This window comes from Chiloscyllium plagiosum, chromosome 4 (genome assembly GCF_004010195.1).
Source record: "Chiloscyllium plagiosum isolate BGI_BamShark_2017 chromosome 4, ASM401019v2, whole genome shotgun sequence".
Classification (NCBI taxonomy): domain Eukaryota; kingdom Metazoa; phylum Chordata; class Chondrichthyes; order Orectolobiformes; family Hemiscylliidae; genus Chiloscyllium; species Chiloscyllium plagiosum.
The window spans coordinates 82,893,851-82,917,211 of record NC_057713.1 but is presented as its reverse complement, the minus strand read 5'-3'; the positions used below and the strand labels follow the sequence as shown (position 1 = coordinate 82,917,211).

General features: G+C 42.1%; 1 protein-coding gene across 1 annotated transcript in view; it reads right to left on the bottom strand.

Moving 5' to 3' along the window:
• The window catches only part of LOC122549157 (grainyhead-like protein 2 homolog), a 153,539-nt gene that overhangs the window by 8,580 nt on the left and 121,598 nt on the right, over nucleotides 1-23,361 (bottom strand). Inside the window, exons 9-13 of the mRNA XM_043688500.1 lie at nucleotides 13,728-13,886; nucleotides 11,493-11,580; nucleotides 11,249-11,388; nucleotides 8,758-8,795; nucleotides 7,198-7,286 (exon numbers count right to left, since the gene is read on the bottom strand). Of these exons, the coding sequence (XP_043544435.1) occupies nucleotides 7,198-7,286; nucleotides 8,758-8,795; nucleotides 11,249-11,388; nucleotides 11,493-11,580; nucleotides 13,728-13,886 (514 nt within the window). The remainder of the gene's footprint in view (nucleotides 1-7,197; nucleotides 7,287-8,757; nucleotides 8,796-11,248; nucleotides 11,389-11,492; nucleotides 11,581-13,727; nucleotides 13,887-23,361) is intronic.

The following is a 23,361-nucleotide window of genomic DNA, read 5'->3' as shown; positions in this document are numbered from 1 at the left end:
AGAAACAGTATATTCCTGTCAGGGTGAAAGGAAAGGCTGGTAGGTATAGGGAATGCTGGATGACTAAAGAAATTGAGAGTTTGCTTAAGAAAAAGAAGGAAGCATATGTCAAGTATAGACAGGATAGATCGAGTGAATCCTTAGAAGAGTATAAAGGCAGTAAGAGTATGCTTTAGAGGGAAATCAGGAGGGCAAAAAGGGACATGAGATAGCTTTGGCAAATAGAGTTAAGGAGAATCCATAAGGTTTTTACAAATACATTAAGGACAAGAGGGTAACTAGGGAGAGAATAGGGCCCCTAAAAGATCAGCAAGGTGGCCTTTGTGTGGAGCCTCAGGAGATAGGGGAAATACTAAACGAGTATTTTGCACCAGTATTTACTGTGGAAAAGGACATGGATGATATAGAATGTGGGGTAATAGATGGTGAAATCTTGAAAAACGCGCATATTACAGAGGAGGAAGTGCTAGATGTCATGAAATGCATAAATGTGGATAAATCCCCAGTACCTGATCAGCCGTACCCCAGAATTTTGTGGGAAGCTAGGGAAGTGTTTGCGGGCTTCTTACTGAGATATTTGTATCATCAATAGTCACAGGTGAGGTGCTGGAAGACTGGAGGTTGGCTAACGTGATGGCCCTGTTTAAGAAGAGTGGTAAGGACAAGCCAGGGAACTATAGACCAGTGAGCCTGACATCGGTGGTGGGAAAGTTGTTGGAGGGAATCCTGAGGGACAGGATTTGCACATATTTGGAAAGGCAAGCACTGATTAGGGATAGTCAACATGGCTTTGTGTATGGGAAATCATGTCTCACAAACTTGATTGTTACTTCTTCAAAAAACTCAAAGAGGATTGATGAGGGCAGAGCAGTGGATATGATCTATGTGGACTTCAGTAAGGTGTCAAACATGGGTCCCCATGGGAGACTGATTAGCAAGGTTAGATCTCATGGAATACAGGGAGAACTAGCCATTTGGATACAGAACTGGCTCAAAGGTAGAAGATAGAGGGTGGTGGTGGAGGGTTGTTTTTCAGACTGGAGGCCTGTGACCAGTGGAGAGCCACAAGGATCAGTGCTGGATCCACTACTTTTCATCATTTATATAAATGGTTTGGATGGGAGCATAACAGGTATAGTTAGGAAGTTTGCAGATGACACCAACATGGGAGGTGTAGTGGACAGTGAAGAAGTTTACCTCAGATTAATGGGATCTTGATCAGATGGGCCAATGGGCTGAGACGTGGCAGATGGGAGTTTAATTTCGATAAATGCAAGGTGCTGCATTTTTGGAAAGCTAATCTTAGCAGGACTAATACACTTAATGGTAAGGTCCTCAGGAGTGTTGCTGAACATAGAGACCTTGGAGTGCAGTTTCACAGCTCCTTGAAAATGGAGTCGCAGTAGATAGGATAGTGAAGGCGTTAGGTATGCTTTCCTTTATTGGTCAGAGTATTGAGTACAGGAGTTGGGAGGTCACGTTGCGGCTCTATAGGACATTGGTTCGGCCACTGTTGGAATATTGAATGCAATTTTGGTCTCCTTCCTATCGGAAAGATGTTGTGAAACTTGAAAGGGTTCAGAAAAGATGTTGCCAGGGTTAGAGGATTTGAGCTATAGGGAGAGGTTGATTAGGCTTGGGCTGTTTTCCCTGGAGCGGAGGTTTATAAAATCATGAGGGGCATGGATAGGATAAATAGACAGTCTTTTCCCTGGGATGGGGGAGTCCAGAACTAGATGGCATAGGTTTAGGGTGGAAGGATAAGATATAAAAGGGACGTAAGGGGCAACGTTTTCATGCAGAGGGTGGTACATGTATGGAATGAGCTGCCGAAGGAAGTGGTGGGGGCTACTACAAATACAACATTTAAAAGGCATCTGGATGGGTATATGAATAGGAAGGGTTTGGAGGGATATGGGCCGGGTGCTGGCAGGTGGGACTAGATTGGGTTGGGATATCTGGTCAGCATGGACGGGTTGGACCGAAGGGTCTGTTTCTGTGCTGTACATCTCAATGACTCTGTGACTCTAAGAGAGTGGTGATGACAGGACTGAGTGGTGAAAAGTGTGAGAAGCAATTGTTGGAGAGAGTTCAGAAAGGAATGTGTAGATAAAGAGACGTAGTGGCAGCAGGAAGAATTAGTGAAGAGACATTCGGCAGGGAGGGAGGTGGCAAACACACAGTTGTGACCCTGGCTGCAGAAGAAAGCAGGGGGCTAATCCAGTTTGGCGGCAGATGTTTGACTGAACCTTATGGACAGGTTGGGCTATTCATGGAATTGATTAATGTAATTCATGTTCCCCGCAGACAATGAGCTGGAAACAGCCAACCAGAATGGAATTCTTGCCCCCTGTGTCAGATGCTGGAGAGCAGCTGGTACCCGCAGAACTATACCTCAACCCCTCAGGACATTAGACAAACAGCACATCATCCTGATGAATGTAATCAAAGCTTGTGGCAATGAAACTGTTTGCCTTTAGAAAGCCATAGGACAGCTGTTGAGGAAATTAAATAAAGTGGAGCTTGCAAGAGCTTCCGGATGTCATTATGAGTAAGTAGATCAGAGATGGAATTAAATGGACAAAGAAAATTGGAGATGAAGAAAGCTCTGGTCTGTGTTTGGTTAGTGGATATAAACACTACCTTGAGCACTTTTTCTATCATCTTTGATTCAGTGTTCAATTCTTTGGCTGGGGTCCCCTGCCAGTTCTACCCCAACTTTGTGAGGTGTGTTCTAGTTCCATTCAGGCTGAATTTCTCCAAACTTATTGTGGTACATTGGTGACTCTATCAGTGCCACTTTCTACTCTCAACTGAAAATGGAAAGGTTTGTCAATTCACTTCCAAGTTCCACCTTTCTCTCCCATTCACCCGATTGGCCTGTCTCTTGATTTCATGGACTGCAGTTCTGGGATTGACCCTTCATTAATGCTATAAATCCTGACTCCCACAACCATCTTGATTACATTTGCTCATTCCCCCATTTCCTCGAAGGCCTTTGTTCCATTTTGCCAGTTTCGCTGGCTCAATTCTCCACCTTGGCCCCCTGTAGATTTCAGCAAAGCTCTACACAAGCTTGAGGAACAACACCTCAAATCTTCCAATTACAGCCTTCTGGACCCAGCAACTTCAGATCATCAACTCTGATACTTGGTTTTTAAAAAAAAGTCAAAATGGAAGACAGTGTAACAATTGTTTTCATGTGCTTGCTTTCAGACACAGTTGTCCATTATTCTACAATTAACACTCCCTCTGGATTAGCCTTTTTTATGTTCACTGTACAATCACCATTCATTTTGCCCTTTCTTCCATTACACTTTTGTTACTTAACCTCTCCTGCAGGGCAACCTAGCCTTGACATTTCGTTTTGGTCCTACTTTATCCACTCCCTTTCTCAACAACATAAAACCCGAAATGTTTCTACTTTCCTTCAGTTCTGAAGTCACAGCTTTTTTTTAAATTCATTCATGCGATGAAGGCATCCCTGGCGAGGCCAGCATTTATTACCAATCCCTAATTGCTCAGAGGGCAGTTAAGAGTCAACCAAGGGATCTGGAGTTACATGTAGGTCAGACCAGGCAAGGATGGGAGCTTCCTGGATTCATGGTCATCATTAGACTCTTAATTCCAAATAGTTACTGAATTCAAATTCAGTTTCTCTTGCTGCAGTTTCTTTTAGGGGGCAGCACAGTGGCACAGTGGTTAGCACTGCTGCCTCACAGCGCCAGAGACCCGGGTTCATTTCCCGCCTCAGGCGACTGACTGTGTGGAGTTTGCACGTTCTCCCCGTGTCTGTGTGGGTTTCCTCCGGGTGCTCCGGTTTCCACCCACAGTCCAAAGATGTGCAGGTCAGGTGAATTGGCCATGCTAAATTGCCCGTAGTGTTAGGTAAGGGGTAAATGTAGGGGTATGGGTAGGTTTCGCTTCGGCGGGTCGGTGTGGACTTGTTGGGCCGAAGGGCCTGTTTCCACACTGTAATGTAATCTAATCTAGATGCCATCAGGTCTACCAGGTTTTTTTGAGCATTTCTAGTTTTTATTTCATATTTCCAGCATTATTAATGAGCTTGTATAAAACTATTGTTAATGAGTACATAATGTACTTAAGAGAAAACAGATGCCTGCATCAGAATGTGACTTCAGAAAGACATTGTGAACTAAGGCAGGTCACAGAGTTATAGAGTCATAGAGATGTAGAGCATGGAAACAGACCCTTCGGTCCAACCCGTCCATGCCGGCCAGATATCCCAACCCAATCTAGTCCCACCTGCCAGCACCCGGCCCATATCCCTCCAAACCCTTCCTATTCATATACCCATCCAAATGACTCTTACATGTTGTAATTGTATCAGCCTCCCCCACGTCCTCTGGCAGCTCATTCCATACACGTGCCACCCTCTGCGTGAAAATGTTGCCCGTAGATCTCTTTTATATATTTCCCCTCTCACCCTAAACCTATGCCCTCTAATTCTGGACTCCCCGACCCCAGACAAAAGACTTTATCTATTTATCCTATCCATGCCCCTCATAATTTTGTAAACCTCTATAAAATCAGCTCTCAGCCTACGACGCTCCAGGGAAAACAGCCCCAGCCTGTTCTGCCTCTCCCTGTAGCTCAGATCCTCCAACCCTGGCAACATCCTTGTAAATCTTTTGTGAACCCTTTCAAGTTTCACAACATCTTTCCGATAGGAAGGAGACCAGAATTGCACGCAATATTCCAACAGCAGCCTAAGCAATGTCCTGTACAGCTGCAACATGACCTCTCAACTCCTTGTACTCAATGCTCTGACCAATAAAGGAAAGCATACGAAACGCCTTCTTCACTATCCTATCTACCTGCGACTGCACTTTCAAGGCGCTATGAACCTGCACTCTAAGGTCTCTTTGTTCAGCAACACTCCCGAGGACCTTATATACTTAATGGTAAGTCCTGCTAAGATTTGCTTTCCCAAAATCCAGCACCTCGCATTTATCTGAATTAAACTGCATCTGCCACTTCTCAGCCTATTGGCCCATCTGGTCCAGATCCTGTTGTAATCTGAGGTAACCTTCTTTGCTGACCACTACACCACCAATTTTGGTGTCATCTGCAAACTTACTAACTGTACCTCTTATGCTCGCATCCAAATCATTTATGTAAATGACAAAAATTAGAGGGCCCAGCACCAATCCTTGTGGCACTCCACTGATCACAGGCCTCCAGTCTGAAAAACAACCCTCCACCACCACCCTCTCAAAAGTAGAAGACAGACATGAAGAAGTAACAATCAAGTTTGTGAGACATGATTTCCCACGCACAAAGCCATGTTGACTATCCCACGTACATGTACATCCTGTCCCTCAGGATTCCCTCCAACAACTTGCCCACCACCGACGTCAGACTCACTGGTCTATAGTTCCCTGGCTCATCTTTACCACCCTTCTTAAACAGTTGGCACCACGTTTGCCAACCTCCAGTCTTCCGGCACCTCACCTGTGACTATCGATGATACGAATATCTCAGCAAGAGGCCCAACAATCACTTCTCTAGCTTCCCACAGTGTTCTCGGGCACAACTGATCAGGTCCTGGGGATTTATCCACCTTTAACCATTTCAAGACATCCAGCACTTCCTCCTCTGTATATCTGGATATTTTGCAAGATGTCACCATCTATTTCCCGACAGTCTATATCTTCCATGTCCTTTTCCACAGTAAATACTGATGCAAAATATTCATTTAGTATCTCCCCCATTTTCTGTCCTTGAAGGGAACGGATTATTTCCTTCTTAACAACATGCACGATATTCCAATGCTCGTTAGATATCCAACTGAATATCAATATCTCCTACAGGGGCTTGAATACATTCCAAAGTCAAATACAATTAAGTCATATGCGACGACATCACTAATCCTTCCAGGAGACTCCATTGGAAATTTCACAACACACACTCCGGAAAATCCAGGCCAGTGAGTCTTAAGAGATCCGAGTCTTGGATAACAACAATTATATTGGAACCAGATCATCAGACCACCACATGCAACAGAAGCTGCCAGCTCCAGACCAAAAATCTCATCTCACATTCTCCACACAAAGCTTGTTCCGAGCTCCCAAAGGGTATAATGCTGGACAGTCACTCCCATAATTCCACATGTGCTTTGTTGCCTAATCTATTAGCTAATCTACAGGGCTAACAAGAATGATCTCTACTTCTGACCTTAATTTGTTTCCCCTCTTCTCCCTCAGCTCCACTCTCAGATCTTTTCCTCTACTTCCTTCCTCTCCTGCAGCTGAGCTCCCACATCCCAAACCGTTTACCCCTCCTTAGGTTTCAGTGTAACAACCTAGCTGCAGCTTCTCCTTGTCTTTGAAGTGCTAATTTGAAGCAAATCTATCCCTGTCCTATCATGTGCTGCAGCAAAATGTTTTGAAAAGAAGACCAATCCTTTCCTTATCTAACTAAGCTATCCTTTGGTCAACCTTCTGGAAAACAAATACTTAAAACAACTTCATGAATACAATTAATATCTCTCATGTTTAAAAACAAAATTGTGATAATAGAGTAACTGTCATTCATTTCAGAACTTCTATTTTAGCAATTCTGAAAGAACAACTGCATCAAACAGCGATTGGATTGGAATGCAGCAAGCCAATGGCTGATTAACTATTTTGGAAGGTTACTGACAGTTTTAAATGATCAGATCATCCCAGTTCAAAAGGAAGTCTTGTTCGTAGATTGTTAAAGGTTAGGCCATAATGGCTACTGATTTACCATAGATCTTTGCTGAAGGTTGTGCAAGATACTTGTGAGAACCGCATGTAAAGTGCAAAAAATGTAGTTTAAAATTTCTCAAGTGGCTGTTGTCAAAGTTCACAGAGAACCATGTCTGCGATTCATAGATGTAACACCACGACCTGGCAAAACTCAGTGCAGTTTGATAACTGAATTAGATTAGATTACAGTGTGGAAACAGGCCCTTCGGCCCAACGTTCACAGAGAACCATGTCTGCGATTCATAGATGTAACACCACGACCTGGCAAAACTCAGTGCAGTTTGATAACTTTGCTCCCCAAATAAATGCAGTTCAATGGATCACAACATCATATTTGCTGTGTGGTGATATTTTGGCAACTTCCACAGGTAACCCTGATACAAGATCCCCACAGCACCATTTTAATCTCAAAAGAAGATAACGATGGAGGTCAGGAAAGCACCTTTTTTATGGATATCCTCTCTTATTTGTTTGGCAGCCGTTGGGGGATACTCATCTTCTAATGATCGGAACAACCTTTTTACAAGGACACTGCGAAAGAAAACACACAAAAATCCCAAGTCCACCATGGAACAACATTCAGTTATATGCAAACATTAAATGTTCATGTAATGACAACATGACCTTCACACAAAATGAGAATGAAATAGGGAAGATCATTTGGTCCTTCTTACTTCCTGTACTCAGTGTACTGTCGTAGTACCCTGAACAACTTTTAATTCGTTGCTATCATGTTAAACGATAGCTGTCAAGCAATTCATTGCATGCACTTATCATTTGGTGAAGAAAAACAGCTTGCACTGTTTCAACTGCAGAGTCCCTGTTTTGATTTCTTTACAATTGACACTGAATGTGCATTTAATTACCAAGGAAGCATATTTCTTCCCTTCATGACTTAATACTGTGAGGGTGTAAGCATAATAGGTGGGGACTAACATGTCAGTCCCACTCGTAACTCATCTGTCAGCTTTTAACAATTTGATAAGTATGGGCTGGTTTCTTGGCACATCATTGGCCTTGACTCTAACATCCAGGTCCCCAGTCTCACCTCTTTCCAGCGGAGGTGGATATGGAGCATGCTGTTGGCAGGGAGGGGCCAGGCAGGTGAAATGGTTGCCAAGAGATTGGCACTCACCTGTCAGTCAGTGACAGCACTCTGAGAGAAGTGCTTTGAACAGCAGTGCATCATCCCGATATGACTGAAGCTCTTCATTGTAACTGATCAAAGCCTTCCCAGGTTGTCAGTTTCTCTGAAGAAGCTCTCCTTGCTGTGCCAGGTGAGGTGCAGGTACAGGTGCAGTGTGGAAACCAGGCAGCATTGGGAAAGAAGGAATTCACAGCTGAAAAGACGTGCAGCTGTCTTTTTTTTTAAAATCACTTCAACTGCTTTCCTGCCAGATTGATAGGGTCCCACTTTCGAATCATGCCCCAAACCCAGAGGCCAACCTGAACAATGAGCACATGTCCACTAACGGGGAATACACTGAGTAAACCCCCTTTACCCACCTCCACTGGCTGGGAATACACTGAGTATCCCCCCCCCCTCCCCCCACTCTTTACCCACTTCCACTGGTTGGGAACACATTCTCCACCAGCGGCAGGGACCACAGTGATACCCCTTCCACTGGCTAGAAACGTAATAAGCATCACCTTCCATTGGCTAGGAATACACCGAGCATCTCCCCCCGCTACCATCCACCGGAAGGGAAAATTCTGCCCATTCATTGCAATAAGCCATTTAAGAGACCACTGGTCTGGAAGTGTTCACATTCGTGACTGTCTTTCTCACAGATACTTATAAATTCTGGAATCCCACATAGTAGTGTTATTTCTAGTCTCCATAATGGCCTGGGCATCTTTCATTTTTAGCAATTAGTTAAATTTTATCTTGTTATTCAGATACTGTTGCAAACCTTCGGCTCAGATTGCTGAAATTCTCCGGAGCTCAGCAACTTTAACTTGCAGACAGAAGAATATACACAAAAACAAATCAAAGGCTCACCCTTCTCTCTCCATGTCATCAGTGGTGACACTGTACATCTACAAAAAGAAAGAACATAATTTCAGAAACCTGACCAAAGGGAAATCTGTCTTTGTACTAAAGTAGAAGTAAATTTCCAAGATTGCACAGATCAGCTTGAAACCTCCTCACCATTCATAATTTCCAGATCTGTCTTTTCTTATAAATGTCACTACTTTGAGCCTTTGTAGTTCACCCTCTTGCTATTTTCTAACAATTGAGCATGCACGTTACTGGCTCCACTTCACTTTTACAGGTTTACACAATTCAGAGGCTGGGAATCCTGCAGTAAGGAATTCACCCCCTGACTCCCCCAAAGCCTGTCCACCATCCACAAAGGCATGAATCAGGAGTGTGACAGAATCCTCCCCACTTGCCTGGATGAGTGCAGCTCCAACAACACTCAAGCAGCTCAGCATCTTGTTTGTCAGGCCATCTCAAGCATTCACTCCTCCACCACCAGTGCACAGTGGCAGCAGAGTGCACCAGATATAAATGAAAGTACAGCAACTTGCCAAGCTTCCTTCGTGAGCAACATTCAAACCTGCAACCTCTACCACTGAGAACAGCGACAGCAGATGGCACACATAAACACTATCACACAAAATTTCCCCTTCGTGTCACACCCAAACTTGCTTGGCACTAAAACAAATAATGCTGGAGAAATTGAGCAGATAGGCAGTTCCATGTAGAGTTAATATTTCAGGTCAATGACTTTTCATCAGAACGGTTCATTGGTATACTGGTCACTGTCACCACATCATACCCCCAGAATTCTTTCCCAATCGCACTTAAGTTGTATCTGCAGTGATTCAAAACAGTGGCTACCATCACTTTCTCAAGTGTAATTAGGGAAAGGCAATCAATGCTGGGCCACCCAGTAACACCCACATCCTAGAAATTAATTTTTAAAGTCTTCCAATAATTAATGTGCAGGCAGATATCATCCACTCAGGTTTAGCATTCTTGCACACATATAACAAACACTCATTTTGAGACTATCAGCCATTTTATTTAAAACCTTTCGAATCCATATTATATTTAAAGAAGACTAGTATATGGTCCTTCTGGTTTTGGTATATGACAATAGCAAGACAAGGCAAAACATCTCAAAATGTGGCAGAAGGTGAGAATGTAACATGGCTTTTTGCTCTTCACAAACAACATTTCCCCAAAAGACTGTGTGTGTTGCAATCCCTCCTCCCCTTTAAAATGTACAAAGGGAAATGGGCCAGCAATGTAGGAATGACTCGATGCTCCCTCATTACTGAGCTCCTTTATAATGGATGTGAGTGAACTGTGCAACATCAGTTCACTGGACAGGTCACCTCAGTCCTCAGGGGAGTGAGTCCAGGAAACATACTTCAATCCTGAGGAGCTTGGAGGAGAATTGAGAATTGGCAGGAAACTGGAGCAGGGGTAGTGGAAGAGGCCTGGGATGATGGGCGAGTAGGAGTAACAGCACCCAATTCTCTGACAGGTAAAGAAACATTCTAGTCCTTTGTGGCTCAATGAATCAACCAACTTACTTCCCTGCTTAAATAGCAGGAAATCCTCAGGTTAGTTTTGCCCGAGTGCAGCCAATTATGGCACAGAGTGCATAGAGAAACCAATCATGAAAAAGGAGTCTCTAGTAAATGCTTAGCCCTTACTGGCAAATGGACTGATTTCATGGATTAAATTGTCTTTTTTAATCCTTCCTTAATAAACATGAGGACAGTCCTCCTCTGACCAGAATCATAGGCACAGCACTTGCTGAAGTGGAAGGTGGAAAGTACATGTGTGTATACACACACACACACACACACACACTTCTTCAGCTCTGTCCACTACACTAGGGTTTTTTTTTTAAACAAAAGGCTAACTAGCACAGAAATGCTATTTATTATTCAAATTCTTCATCCTTTCCCCTGGACTCCTGTTAATCACAGGACCCAGGGCAAAACACTATCCACTTAGCCCTCTTTATCCATTCCACCAGACATAGAAAAAATACAGTCTATTCTGAAAAAGATGATTTTAAGAAGAAGGTGTCTGCATAGGAACAATAAACACATTAGCTTATTCAAAAGGCATGTGCCTGTGGAGTGTGGCACTTTTAAAAACAGTACTTTGCAAACAGGCAATGATTGACTTTTCCAATCATGAACAGAAGTTGATAAAAGCTCAGGAACCACAATAACCAGAGTGATTCTTAACTTGACATTCCACCCCTTACTCCTCTCCCAAACAAACACTTCACCGGTTCACAGCATTATTGTGTTATATCTCCATTGTCACATTATATATAGATTAAAATATCTTCAAACCCTGACATTATCAGCCAACCAATTCCACCGCACAGGGAAAGGGAAAGACAACTGGAGAAATATAAATGCAGAAATTAAGTAAGCAATACTGCTCCATTCTTTAAAAACGAAGATGCTCGCTGATGACTGTGCTTCTCAGGGGATACAGGGGCAATTGCTTTTACCTGCCCACTCCTCTGCAGGTTCCCAAAGTGAATGTCTGGTATGAAGAGCACTGGCTGGGATTCCAGGTCAGTCATTGTCTTGAAGAAAGTAGCATCATTCCTCTTCTGCAAGGTTGCACTGTTCAGTTTACCTTCTGATGCTGAATACAGGGAGGAAACATATGATTATTCCAAAGGAATAAAGCTATTAAAAAATACCTTTTCAAGTCAAAATAAAACAAAATTCATGACTGAATTGGCTTACAAGGGTTTACTTGATTTGCTGTTCCCGCAACTTTTCCTTTCTTCCGGTTCTGTTTCCGCTCTTCATCTCGGATTTTCCTCTCCGCTCCCTGCAGAGAAAGGATCTGATAGAAATCTCTGGACAACAACGGTAAGGCAATGAGTACCAAGCCACAGGCTCTATTTGGATCTAAAGTATAGAGACTTATTTTAAGAATCAAATTCTTGAATTATTCCTCTTCTCAAAAGTGGTTCACTTGAGCCTGGCAACTACAGCAAAAGCTAGGAATGAGCCAGTACTTGCAATGGAATGAATGAATTAATATATACAGTAGTCTATTGGTTAGTGCATTGGATTAGCAACTCAAGGATCATCATTTCACATCCCACAGTGAGGATTCGTTAACAAGAATCAGATAGGTTGTGCCTACCATTAGAAAAGGTAACCACAAAAGCTGTTGTACTGTCATAAAAAGCAAATTAGTTCAAAAATAATGAGTCACACTTTTAAGACAGAGATCTGAGGGTAGTGGATCTGTGGAATTCCTCACTGCAGAGAGCTGAAGAGGTAAGCTCATGAGGTATATTCAAGGCTGAGTTGGAGAGTTTTCTTTATCTGTAAAGGGATAAAGGTGGAAAATGGAGTTGAAGATTATCAGGCCAGCCATGATCTCCCTCAGTGGCTGGGCAGACATGATGGGCTGAATGGCCTACTTCTGTTCTCTATGCCTTACACACCTGCCATATAATTTCAATCCCACAATATGACTTTTGAAGTGATTTATAAACAACCACTAAGAGAAATATTCAATGGACCATTCAGGAGATAGTGGATTAGGCAATCAACACTAGTTTTCATTGATGTTTCGGGGTTATTGGTGCCAAAGTTCAATATGCAGTCCAGCAAGGAAGATCCAATCAACGATTTACTTGCAGAGACATATCCATCAGCTAACCTCCCATTTCTCCACTACCATCCATTTACCCATTGGCAGGAACAACCCAACAAATTTGGGGGCACAGTAAAATGCAGCTGAGAGAGCCTCATTGAATACTGACAGCTCTGTGACATTTCATACCAATTAAAGAAAAGACCAAAGAAGCCTCTTGCTAATTTCTGCCTCCTGCCTAAACTATTGCAAAAAAGAAAGGGTATGGTTGAGAGTAAGGAATTTCAATCATGCACTGATAATGAGCTGATAAAAAAATATTAGAAGGCACATTTATTGGAACATATAATGCAAAAATAGGATTAGGAGCAGGGCATTCACCCTTTTGAACCTGTTTGGCCATTCAACAAGATCATGGTTGAGTGCATTTCACTTCCCTTTTCTGCCTGACCCAACCACACTTGCACACTAACTCTGACTCTCTTTTAGACCAAAGACCTGTCCATTCAGCCCTGAATATGTTCAATGATTCAGCCTACGAAGCTTTATGAGGTCAAGAATTTCAAAGATCACCAACCTTGTGGGAGAAGAAATTCTTTATTTTCATCTTAAATGGCTGGCCTTTTATTCTGAAACTACAACAGGGTTAGGGTATACCCACAAGCTCTAGGTTCCCCATAAAGGGGTAAATCTGTATTACCCATACAGGCTCACTGTCACATTTTGTTTTATAATACTTAGGTGAAATGTCTTGGGCTGTTTTATTATATGGAAGGTGCCCTAATACAAATAAAAGTTGTTATTTTTACACTGGTGTATAGCACAGAAACAGAATTATGGGAACAACTTGCTTGAATTATAAAGACTCCTGAAGATGGTAAAATTAATTGAATTCTTCACTGGAGTTGCATCTGTGTCACTGCAAAAATATCAACACTAGATGGTGCTCTCTCATTGTTTCAACAAGTACAAAACAAAGCCTGACTGCTCCAATTCATTAAATAACTTTAGTCTCCATAAAGTCCACTATGAAAACTCAAATATTTGTGCAGGATTTACTGTACAATAGTGTATTGAAGATGGATAAGCTGAAGGGTATCTTAGTTTGAGCAAGCAAATAAAATATGCTTAAGAAATGTTTAAGGCTCGCCCAGCCTGTAGGATTAGAACGACCATACATTTCATTTTGACAATCATCACACAAGCCATTCTTCCCCTTTGAGAAGAGAACTCCTGACGTGTATCTGCGATTGCACAAGAGCCTTCCAATGATAATAAACCTGTCGTTCCTAAACAATGCTCTGGGAAGTTGAGAAGCCTTTTTTTTTTAAAAAGCAGCCCCTTCCAGCATGCTTTGTGAACCACACCTTGTCACAGAACACTTTGATCTGGCAGTAGGCCCTGTGGATGGGTTTGTTGCTGCGGTTGTTGTAGCTGTAGGTGTCGATCTGTATCATCAGGGGAAGTCCTTTCACCCCCTTTTGTGAGGAGAAGTCAGTGCTGAGACAATTCACGGTGATGAATATCTGGAAGAGAAAATCAGGAACTTAAATCATCCGCAACTGATGTATACTGTACTGACAAAACACTGGCATTGACCAATTCAATGGCTCCCTAGGCAACAGACACCACCCATTAACAGCTTACAAAATGAAAAGAGCGAGATGGGTCCTGCTTGTTTAGTAAACATTACAATAGGGTTTCATGTTGCACAGTGCAGGTGCAATTCGGCTGTGAGCAGCAGGTCAACAAGGAGTCAACTCTCCTTACAAGGAAGGCCTTTCCCCCACTGGAACCCCCAAACTGATGGTTTAGTCTGAAGCCCACCACTGCAAACTCCCACAACCATGAGACAGGATTAACATCCTCACCTCTCGATAGTCACAGGTGAGGTGCCGGAAATCTGGAGGTTGTCAAACGTGGTGCCACTGTTTAAGAAGGGTGGTAAAGACAAGCCAGGGAACTATAGACCGGTCCTGACCTCGGTGGTGGGCAAGTTGTTGGAGGGAATCTGGAGGGAAAGGATAGTCTGAAGCCCACCACTGCAAACTCCCACAACCATGAGACAGGATTAACATCCTCACCTCTCGATAGTCACAGGTGAGGTGCCGGAAAACTGGAGGTTGTCAAACGTGGTGCCACTGTTTAAGAAGGGCGGTAAAGACAAGCCAGGGAACTATAGACCGGTCCTGACCTCAGTGGTGGGCAAGTTGTTGGAGGGAATCTGGAGGGAAAGGATGTACATGTATTTGGAAAGGCAAGGGATGCGAGCATAAGAGGTACAGTTAGTAAGTTTGCAGATGACACCAAAATTGGAGGTGTAGCGGACAGCGAAGAGGGTTACCTCAGATTACAACATTCACTGATCAAAAGTCAACCTCAGTGTTTAAATTGGACATTAGAGTAAGGTCAACAGTTCTTTAGGACTGGGGTGGAGGAAGAGTTTTTTTAGATTTTCACTATCCCCTATACTGTAAAGTGCTACCTAAACAATACATCTCCAATTTTATGCTCATTCTCCTTGTTCTGGACTCCCCTATCAGAAGTTATTCTCTATTGTCTCTCCCATTCCTATTTTTGATACTTTTCTGTTTTTGCCTGCTGTCTATAGAGAAGTACAGCATTGAGACATACAGAGGTAACTAAATTAAAGGCAGCAGGTAATGATGGTATTGACCCTAGGGACGAGTATTAATCATCACCGTCCAAAGTGTTCACATTCACTTCTTTGAATTATAATATTGCTGCTGTCACTTCAGTATTTAAGAAATAAACAGCAATAATAACTTAGACAACACCATTATGTTAATAAAATATCTTCAGATGCCTCACATAATGCTCTCAAATAACACTGCCCAAGGAGATATTCAGGCCTGGACAAAGAGAACTTAACAATATGCCAAATAGGAACACAAGCTGGCCATTCAGCCTCTCGAGCCTTCTTTAGATTCAATAACATCATGCCTGATCTGACTGCGGCTTAAAGTTCATTCTCTTGCCTGCACTCCCCTCCTCCCATGTCATACCTCGGAGTCCCTTGAAAATCCAAAATTAAATGAAGATATTAATTGATTCAGCTTTCACTGCTTGCTGAGGTACAGAATTCCAATGATAAACAATATTCCTTCTCATATTTGCCTTCAATGGGAGATTGTTTATTCTGAAACTATGCCTCCTGCTTCTAGATAACTCTATGACAGGAAACATTCTACCTGTCAAGCCCCTCAGAACCTTTTGTTTCAATAAAATCCCTCTCATTGTTCTAAAATGCAGTAAGTATGGGTCAAAAGGCAGACTTTTCATGCTTGGAATCAACCTAGTAACCTTCTCTGAACTGCAGGCAAGAGTGGCTCTCCTTAAATATGGAAACCAAAACTTTACACAGCACTCCAGGTACTGTCTCACCAACTCTGTCCAGTTGTAACAAGATTCCCTTCTTTTATACTCAATGGCTCTTTCAATAAAGCCCATATTCCTGAGAGCCCTAATTACTCATTGTACCTGCAAATTAACTTTTCGTGATTCAATGTAGGAAGACACTCAGATCCCTCTGCACCGTGGCCCTCTGTATTTTTTCCACTTTAAAAAATGTTTGGCTTTTCTACTCTTCCTACCAAACTGGATAGCTTCATATTTTCCTACTGTATATATCCCATCCACCAAAACTTCATCCATTCTTACAACTCCCCCGGAAACTCTTTCAGCAGACTGATGTCTCAACATCTCAACTGACCAACATACACATGCCTAGGCAAAACATGTTTATTAGTATGGGATGTTTTTCTTTTTGAAGAAAGGAGGATTTGTTATGTCTCATGGTCAGTATACAATTAAGGGACAGTCATTATCCACTGTATCATAGCACATGACCTGAGGTCACATAGGCCATATACTCCTCTTATTTTGGATCAACTGAAGCATGGCACACTAGGGAAATATGCTTCTCTTTTGTAATCTAAGAGTTTACATTCACATAGACACTCATGTACATTATAGTTAGTCGTAATAAATTTGTTATATTCTTCAGTACCATGTCCAGTTTCTTATGTCACAGGAGTTGAGCATTTCCACATCAGATAGAACACCCTGTTAGATATAAACTCACAAGAAATGGGTATACACTAAGAAAGGAATGTGAAGTATACAGCAACTGGTAGCCTCCTAGCAACTGGTACAGTTTGTAAATCCATCTATGTAGAACCACTCTATTTAGAGGCAGCATGGTGGCTCAGTGGTTAGCATTGCTGCCTCACAGCGCCAGGGATCCGGGTTTGATTCCAGCCTCGGGTCTGTGTGGAATTTGTATGTTCTCCCAGTGTCTGTGTGGGTTTCTGCCGGATGTTGTGGTTTCCTCTCTGTCCAAAAATATGCGGTTAGGTGGATTTGTCATGCAAAATTGTGTGCAGAGATATGTAGATTAGGTGGATTAGTCATGGAAAATGCAGGGTTACAGGGATAGAGTAGAGGGATGTGTCGAGGTTGAATGCTCTTTGGAAGGTCGGTGCGGACTTGTTAGGCTGAATGGCCTGTTTCCACAGTGGGGATTCTATTTAAAAGATGTGTCTCAGTCCCTGTTTATAAGGCAACCTTGCAGAAACAAGTCATAGGGATCCAGTGGCCCTCAAAGTAAAATGGTGAAGGGCTGAATGATGTCAAGGTTGGTCTGAGGGCAGCCATGTTGATGTGGTGAGGCCAGTGGCTTGTTAATGTCAACTTGTGTGAATGAAGGATTGTGGAGGATGGTTCCCATGGAGAAGACAGGGACATTGCTCTGAGGAAGCTGTTACATACTGGGTATGACACATTCAGTGAGCTGCAGTCACCAGGGTCTTGCTCTGATCAACACCTTGGGGATTTGTGCCCAGTTTTTCAGTGAAGGAGAGAAGAATTGGAAAGCGCAAGTAATTAAGATGCAAATGCATGGAAATTTGGTCGTCAATTGATCAAGGGCAAGATTCTGAAGTGACCATTTAAGACTTGAGGGGAAAACTGGGAAAATGTTTCTCTATGTTAAGAATCCAATGTCTTCGTTCTCACAATACTTTCTCACCTCTCTTACCATTGCTCAAGCCACACCAGAAGCAGAAGATTCTGCCCTATGTATCCTCCTCACAACTTGCTTTCCCATCTATCTTTGTATTGTTAACACATTTGGCGATAATACACTAAGTTCCTTCACCCAAGTCATTAAAGTAGATTGTAAATACTGAAGGTTCCAGTACTGATCCTTGTGGTATTCCTAGTTACTGTTTGCCACCTAAAAAATCCCACTAATCCTGACTCTGTTATCCAATTTTAGTCCATGCCCCATCCAAGCTTACATATCGCTCCCAACATTATGAGCTCTCAGATTGTGTAGGAACCATTTATGAAGCACCTCACTGAATGCCTGTTGAAAACCCATATGCAGTCCATCAACTCACTCCCCTTTTTGTGGCCTGCTTGATTTGTCCCAAAAGTAGACAAATAAATTAGTTAAAAATGTTTTCCAATTCAGAAAACCATGGTGACAGCATATATACTTTTAAAATGCCCTGCTACTTCATTAACAATGGATTCCAGCATTTCCCCCATTAACACTTGTTAGCCTAATTAGACTAAGTAGAGTTTCTACTTTCTATCTCCCTTCTTTCATGAACATGGTTGCTACATTCACAATTTTCCAATTATTGAGATCTTTCCAGAATTTAGGAAATTTAGAAAGATTACGACTAAAGCACTCACTATCTCTACAGTCAATTCTTTTAAGATCATGTGATGAAGGGCATAATTTCCAGGGCACTTGACAGTCTTTAGTTTCTTGCCTTTCCCCAACAACTTTCTCCAGGAATTGGGATTCTTGGACTGGGAAAATCAGGTTGGTAGTGGATCTCAAGGAAAGGAATTTGTGGAATGTCTATGAAACAATTTCTTTGGAACAGCTTGGGGTAGAGCCCATTAGGGAAAAGGCAGTTCTGGGGTTTGGAGATGTGTAATGAGGCAGACTTGATTAGAGAATTTAAGGAGAAGGAACCCCTAGGGGGCAGTGACCACAGTATGATAGAATTCACCCTGCAGTTTGAAAGGGAGATGCTAGAATCAGATGTGACGGTATTACAATTGAGTAAAACATGAGGGAGGAGCTAGTCCAGAATTGATTGGAAGGGAAACCTAACAGGGAAGATGGTGGAGCAGCATTAGCAGGAATTTCTGGGGGTAATATGGAAGGCACAGCAGAAATTCACCCAAGGAGGAAGAACGTTCTAAGCGGAGGATGAGACAACCATGGCTGACAAGGGAAGTCACAAACAGCAGAATAGCAAAAGAAAAAGCATACCACATGGTGAAGATTAGTGGGAAGAAGGAGGATTGTGAAACCTTTAAAAACTAGAAGATAACTAAAAAGACCAGTAAGGGGGAGAAGATGAAATATGAGAGTAAATTAGCTAGTAATATAAAAACTCTATAAAAGAGTTTTTTTTAGATCTCCAAAAGGTAAGAGACAGGGAAGACTGGATATTCAACCACTGGAAAATGAGGCTAGAGAAGTAGAAATGATAAAAGAGTTTTTTTTAGATCTCCAAAAGGTAAGAGACAGGGAAGCCTGGATATTCAACCACTAGGTTGAATGAGGCTAGAGGCTAGAGAAGTAGAAATGGGGAACAAAAAAAATGGGAGAGGAACTGAATGAGTACTTTGCATCAGTTTTCACATAGAAAACACCAGCTATATACCAGAACTTCAAGAGTTGGGGGCAGAGGTGAGTGTAGTTGTCATCATTAAGGAGGTGCCGGAAGGTGTGAAGGTGGATAAATCAGCCAGACTAGCTGGACCACACCAGAGTTCTGAAGGAGATAGCTGCGGGGATTTTAGAAGCATTCAGATGAGAGGTGATCTTTCAGATATTACTGGAGCATCCCAGAGAACTGGGAAATGGCTAATGTACCACCCCTGTTTAAGAAAGGAAGGAGGCAGAAAACAGGAAACTATAGGCTGATTAGCCTGACCTCGATTGTTGATAATATTTTAGAGTCCATTATTAAAGATGTGATTGCATAGTACTTGGAAGTGGTGGTAATTTAGGACTGCATCAGCAAGGCTTCGTCAACTGTCATGCATGACAAATCGGTTAGAATTTTCTGAGGAGGAAATGAGCAAGTCAGAAAAATGAGAGCCAGTGTGTGATCTATTCCAAAATACCTTTGACAAGTTGGCACACAGGAGGTTGCAAATAAGAGCCCATGGTGTTAGAGGCAAGGTATTGGGGTGGATAGAGGATTGGCTGACTGGCAGAAGTCAGAGAGTAGAGATAAAGGGATCTTTGTTTAGGATGGCAACTGGTGGCTAGTGGAATTCCACAGGGGTTCTTGATGGGACCACAACAATTCATGCTATTAGAAAAAAAGTGGGAAAACAATGTTTCAGGTCAATATGAATTCTGGTCATAAATTCAGGACAATGACTTATTTCCTTTTTGCAGAGATGCCGGCTGGCCTGCTGACTGTGGCAGCAGTTTAAGTTGGAAAATCATTGACCTTGATGTTTTTCTAATTTTAGCCCTTCATGATTGAAGTATTTGTCCATGCAAGTTGAAAGTACCCATTAAAAAAAAAACACATCATTCAAGAATAATAGGAATTGAAAAATAGTTTTCTTTTCTGTTTGTTTCCTGGTTATAGCTTGGGATTGTCACCAGAAACTTGTATAAAGTCAACTTTACTGTGCTTTTCTTTTGTAAGCTATCAAGTAATATGATACTCTTTGGAAGTTGAAATGTGTCTTCAATGATAGTTAAAAAGGACCTCTAAAGGGATTGCTTGCTAAGCTCGAGCTCATAAACAGCTGAGAAAAGTGAGAACCCAAAAATCAAGGCTCAGTTTACTCTGGGACATTGTGCATCATTTGTAAAATTTAGTCGACAACCAAGAAGTCTACTTTTGTTGGTTGCCATCAGCAGTGGATCATATTGCTTTGACTTTCTTCTGATTGTTGCTACTTACAGTTGGATGACATGATTAACCCAATTTCCTGATTAACTGCTCTGAGCTGCCTTGAGCAACTAGTGTGAAAAGCAAAACTTGAACATTCATCCATCGATGCTTTGTCAAAGAATATTTAAAGATTTATAGCACAGCCCATTGTGCACAACCCACTTAGGAAGAACAATCTTTGTACCTGCCATGTTTCGCCAATGTGTGCAAGTCAATGAAACATTGCTGTCAGGTAAGAGAAGCAGCATCCTATGTCAAATACTCACATATTTGAAAGGAACGATTGAAAGCGCTAGCTTTGTTAATAATATGTACCTGACAAACTTTCTTCCTGCAGTAACCTTTCAAGTCAGTTCAACTATGACTGTATCCTAGCAACATGAAATGTCATAGTAAGTTTAATTGTAATGCTTAGTCATGCAGACAATACCTGTCTGGAGAGCTAAAGTGGAAGCTTAAAAGTTAAGCCTTATTTTAAGAACTGGATTTAAATGCACTAGTTTTGTTTAAATAAATTGATAATTTGATTAGCTTGTATTTTGAACAGCTACAGTCCAATATCCATCAATGGTGTTACAAACTATTTTTGTATAAGCCTGTTCAAAAACTTAAAAGTCAATAAAGAGACCACTGGCTATCCATTTACCAGAGGAATGCTCAGTCAATGGCAGTTATTTAATACTATCAAAACACAACCCTTCCCTTAATGGCCTAAATGGAACAGATCACAAGAGGAGGGAGTTGATGACAATAGGGACGTCTGTCAGTTTGACAGCTCTGCTTCATCAAAAACTAGGACATGTCCGACTGGGGCTTTTACAGGCCTTATATGTGTCACTTCAGCTGTGCATTCTGTCTTAGTGGAAAGCATGATGGGTTTAACCCATTGACTTGAAATTTCAGAGTGTCTTCTGGATGTGGTAAATATTAGCTTCTTATGGAAATTCAGAGTGTGTGGCAGGTCACAGATATAGCTAATTATTCTGAAGTGTATGTACCTTGCTTCAAAAAACACTCCCACACACCTTTAAATGGGTTTAATGGTACATTTCTGTTTCTCGTAGACACTAACAACTTTGAGATTACATGAATTACTCCTGAGTAATGAATTTCCAATCCTGGTCACATAATTTTATGCCATGAAAGGAAACAATTTTCTGCCAAGACTCTAAGCCAAGTTGCTCCACGAGAATTATATTTTCTCTGATCCTATTATTGTAATGAGATCAAATTTCCTGTCTAGCTTTATTGGTTCCTTGTCAAATGTGAAAAATAACAAAGCAGCAATCAATCAATCCTGTTTGAAAGGCAGAACTCCCCAATGCTGCCTAAAGTTGACCCATTCTCTATTTAGAAAGGCCTTCTTAATCATAGCCATTGAATACCTGACAGCACTAACATAATGGAGAAAGTGAGGACTGCAGATGCTGGAGATCAGAGCTGAAAATGTGTTGCTGGAAAAGCGCAGCAGGTCAGGCAGCATCCAAGGAGCAGGAGAATCGACGTTTCGGGCATAAGCCCTTCCTGAAGAAGGGTTTATGCCCGAAACATCGATTCTCTTGCTCCTTGGATGCTGCCTGACCTGCTGCGCTTTTCCAGCCACACATTTTCAGCACTAACATAATGGTAGCTTACATTTGGCTCAAGGTGAATGACCTTCCATCAAGTTTATTCCGACATGGTCAGAGAGCAAATACTGAAAATAAACTCTTTTAGAGTAGAATCATTTTGAGGCAACAATTTCCTCTGAGTTGCTCCTGCTCCATTGTTGTAAAAGAGACCCTCTTAATAAATGGACACTGAATCTCCTTCATTTCGAGTTACGGTGACAACAAAAGACCATCTCATACAGTTCTTTTTATTTCCATTTGAATATTTGCTGATGTGATAACAAAATTAGCCCTTTGACTTCACCTTTCAATTATCATTGCTAGGTGTGCAGATATAGATTGACTAAGACAATATAACAAAGCAAGGCTAAATACTGGCCAGGACGCCAGAGTTAACTTTCAATGGGCTTTTTCAAAATCCTGTGTTGGGATCAGATCGAGTGGATTGGTTGGAGAGACAGATAGAAGCGATGAGGAATTTGCAACAGCAACAGTATGTGATGGATGGCAGTCATAGGAAGGAGGGGAAGTCTCAGATACAGTCACATAGATGGGTTAACTCCAGGAAGGGTAAGAGAGGTAGGCAGCGGCTTCCAAGAGATCAATTGTGTTAGGGGATTCTGTAGTCAGAGGTACAGACACACATTTCTGTGGCCAGCAGAGAAAAAGCAGAATGGTGTGTTGTTTCCTGTTGGTGCCAGGATCAAGTATGTCTCAGAGAGGGTGCAGAATGTTCTCACGGGGGAGAGCAGGAGGTCATTGTCCACACTGGAACCAACGACATTGGAAGGGAAAAGATTGAAATTCTGAAGGGAGATTACAGAGAGTTAGGCAGAAATTTAAAAAGGAGGTCCTCAAGGGTAGTAATATCTGGATTACTCCCAGTGTTACGAGCTAGTGAGGGCAGGAATAGGAGGATAGAGCAGATGAATGCATGGCTGAGGAGCTGATGTATGGGAGAAGGATTCACATTTTTGGATCATTGGAATCTCTTTTGAGGTAGAAGTGATCTGTACAAGAAGGACGGATTGCACCTAAATTGAAAGGGGACTAATATACTGGCAGGGAAATTTGCTAGAGCTGGTGGGGGGGTGGGAGCAAGGGAGATAGTGAGGAAATAGATCGATCAGAGATGGGTACAGCTGAGAACAGAAGTGAATCAAACAGTCGGGGCAGGCAGGGACAAGGTAGGACTAATAAATTAAACTGCATTTATTTCAATGCAAGGGGCCTAACAGGGAAGGCAGATGAACTCAGGGCATGGTTAGGAACATGGGACTGGGAATATCATAGTAATTACAGAAACATGGCTCAGGGATGGACAGGACTGGCAGCTTAATGTTCCAGGATACAAATCTTACAGGAAGGATCGAAAGGGAGGCAAGATAGAAGGGGGAGTGACATTTTTGATAAGGGATAGC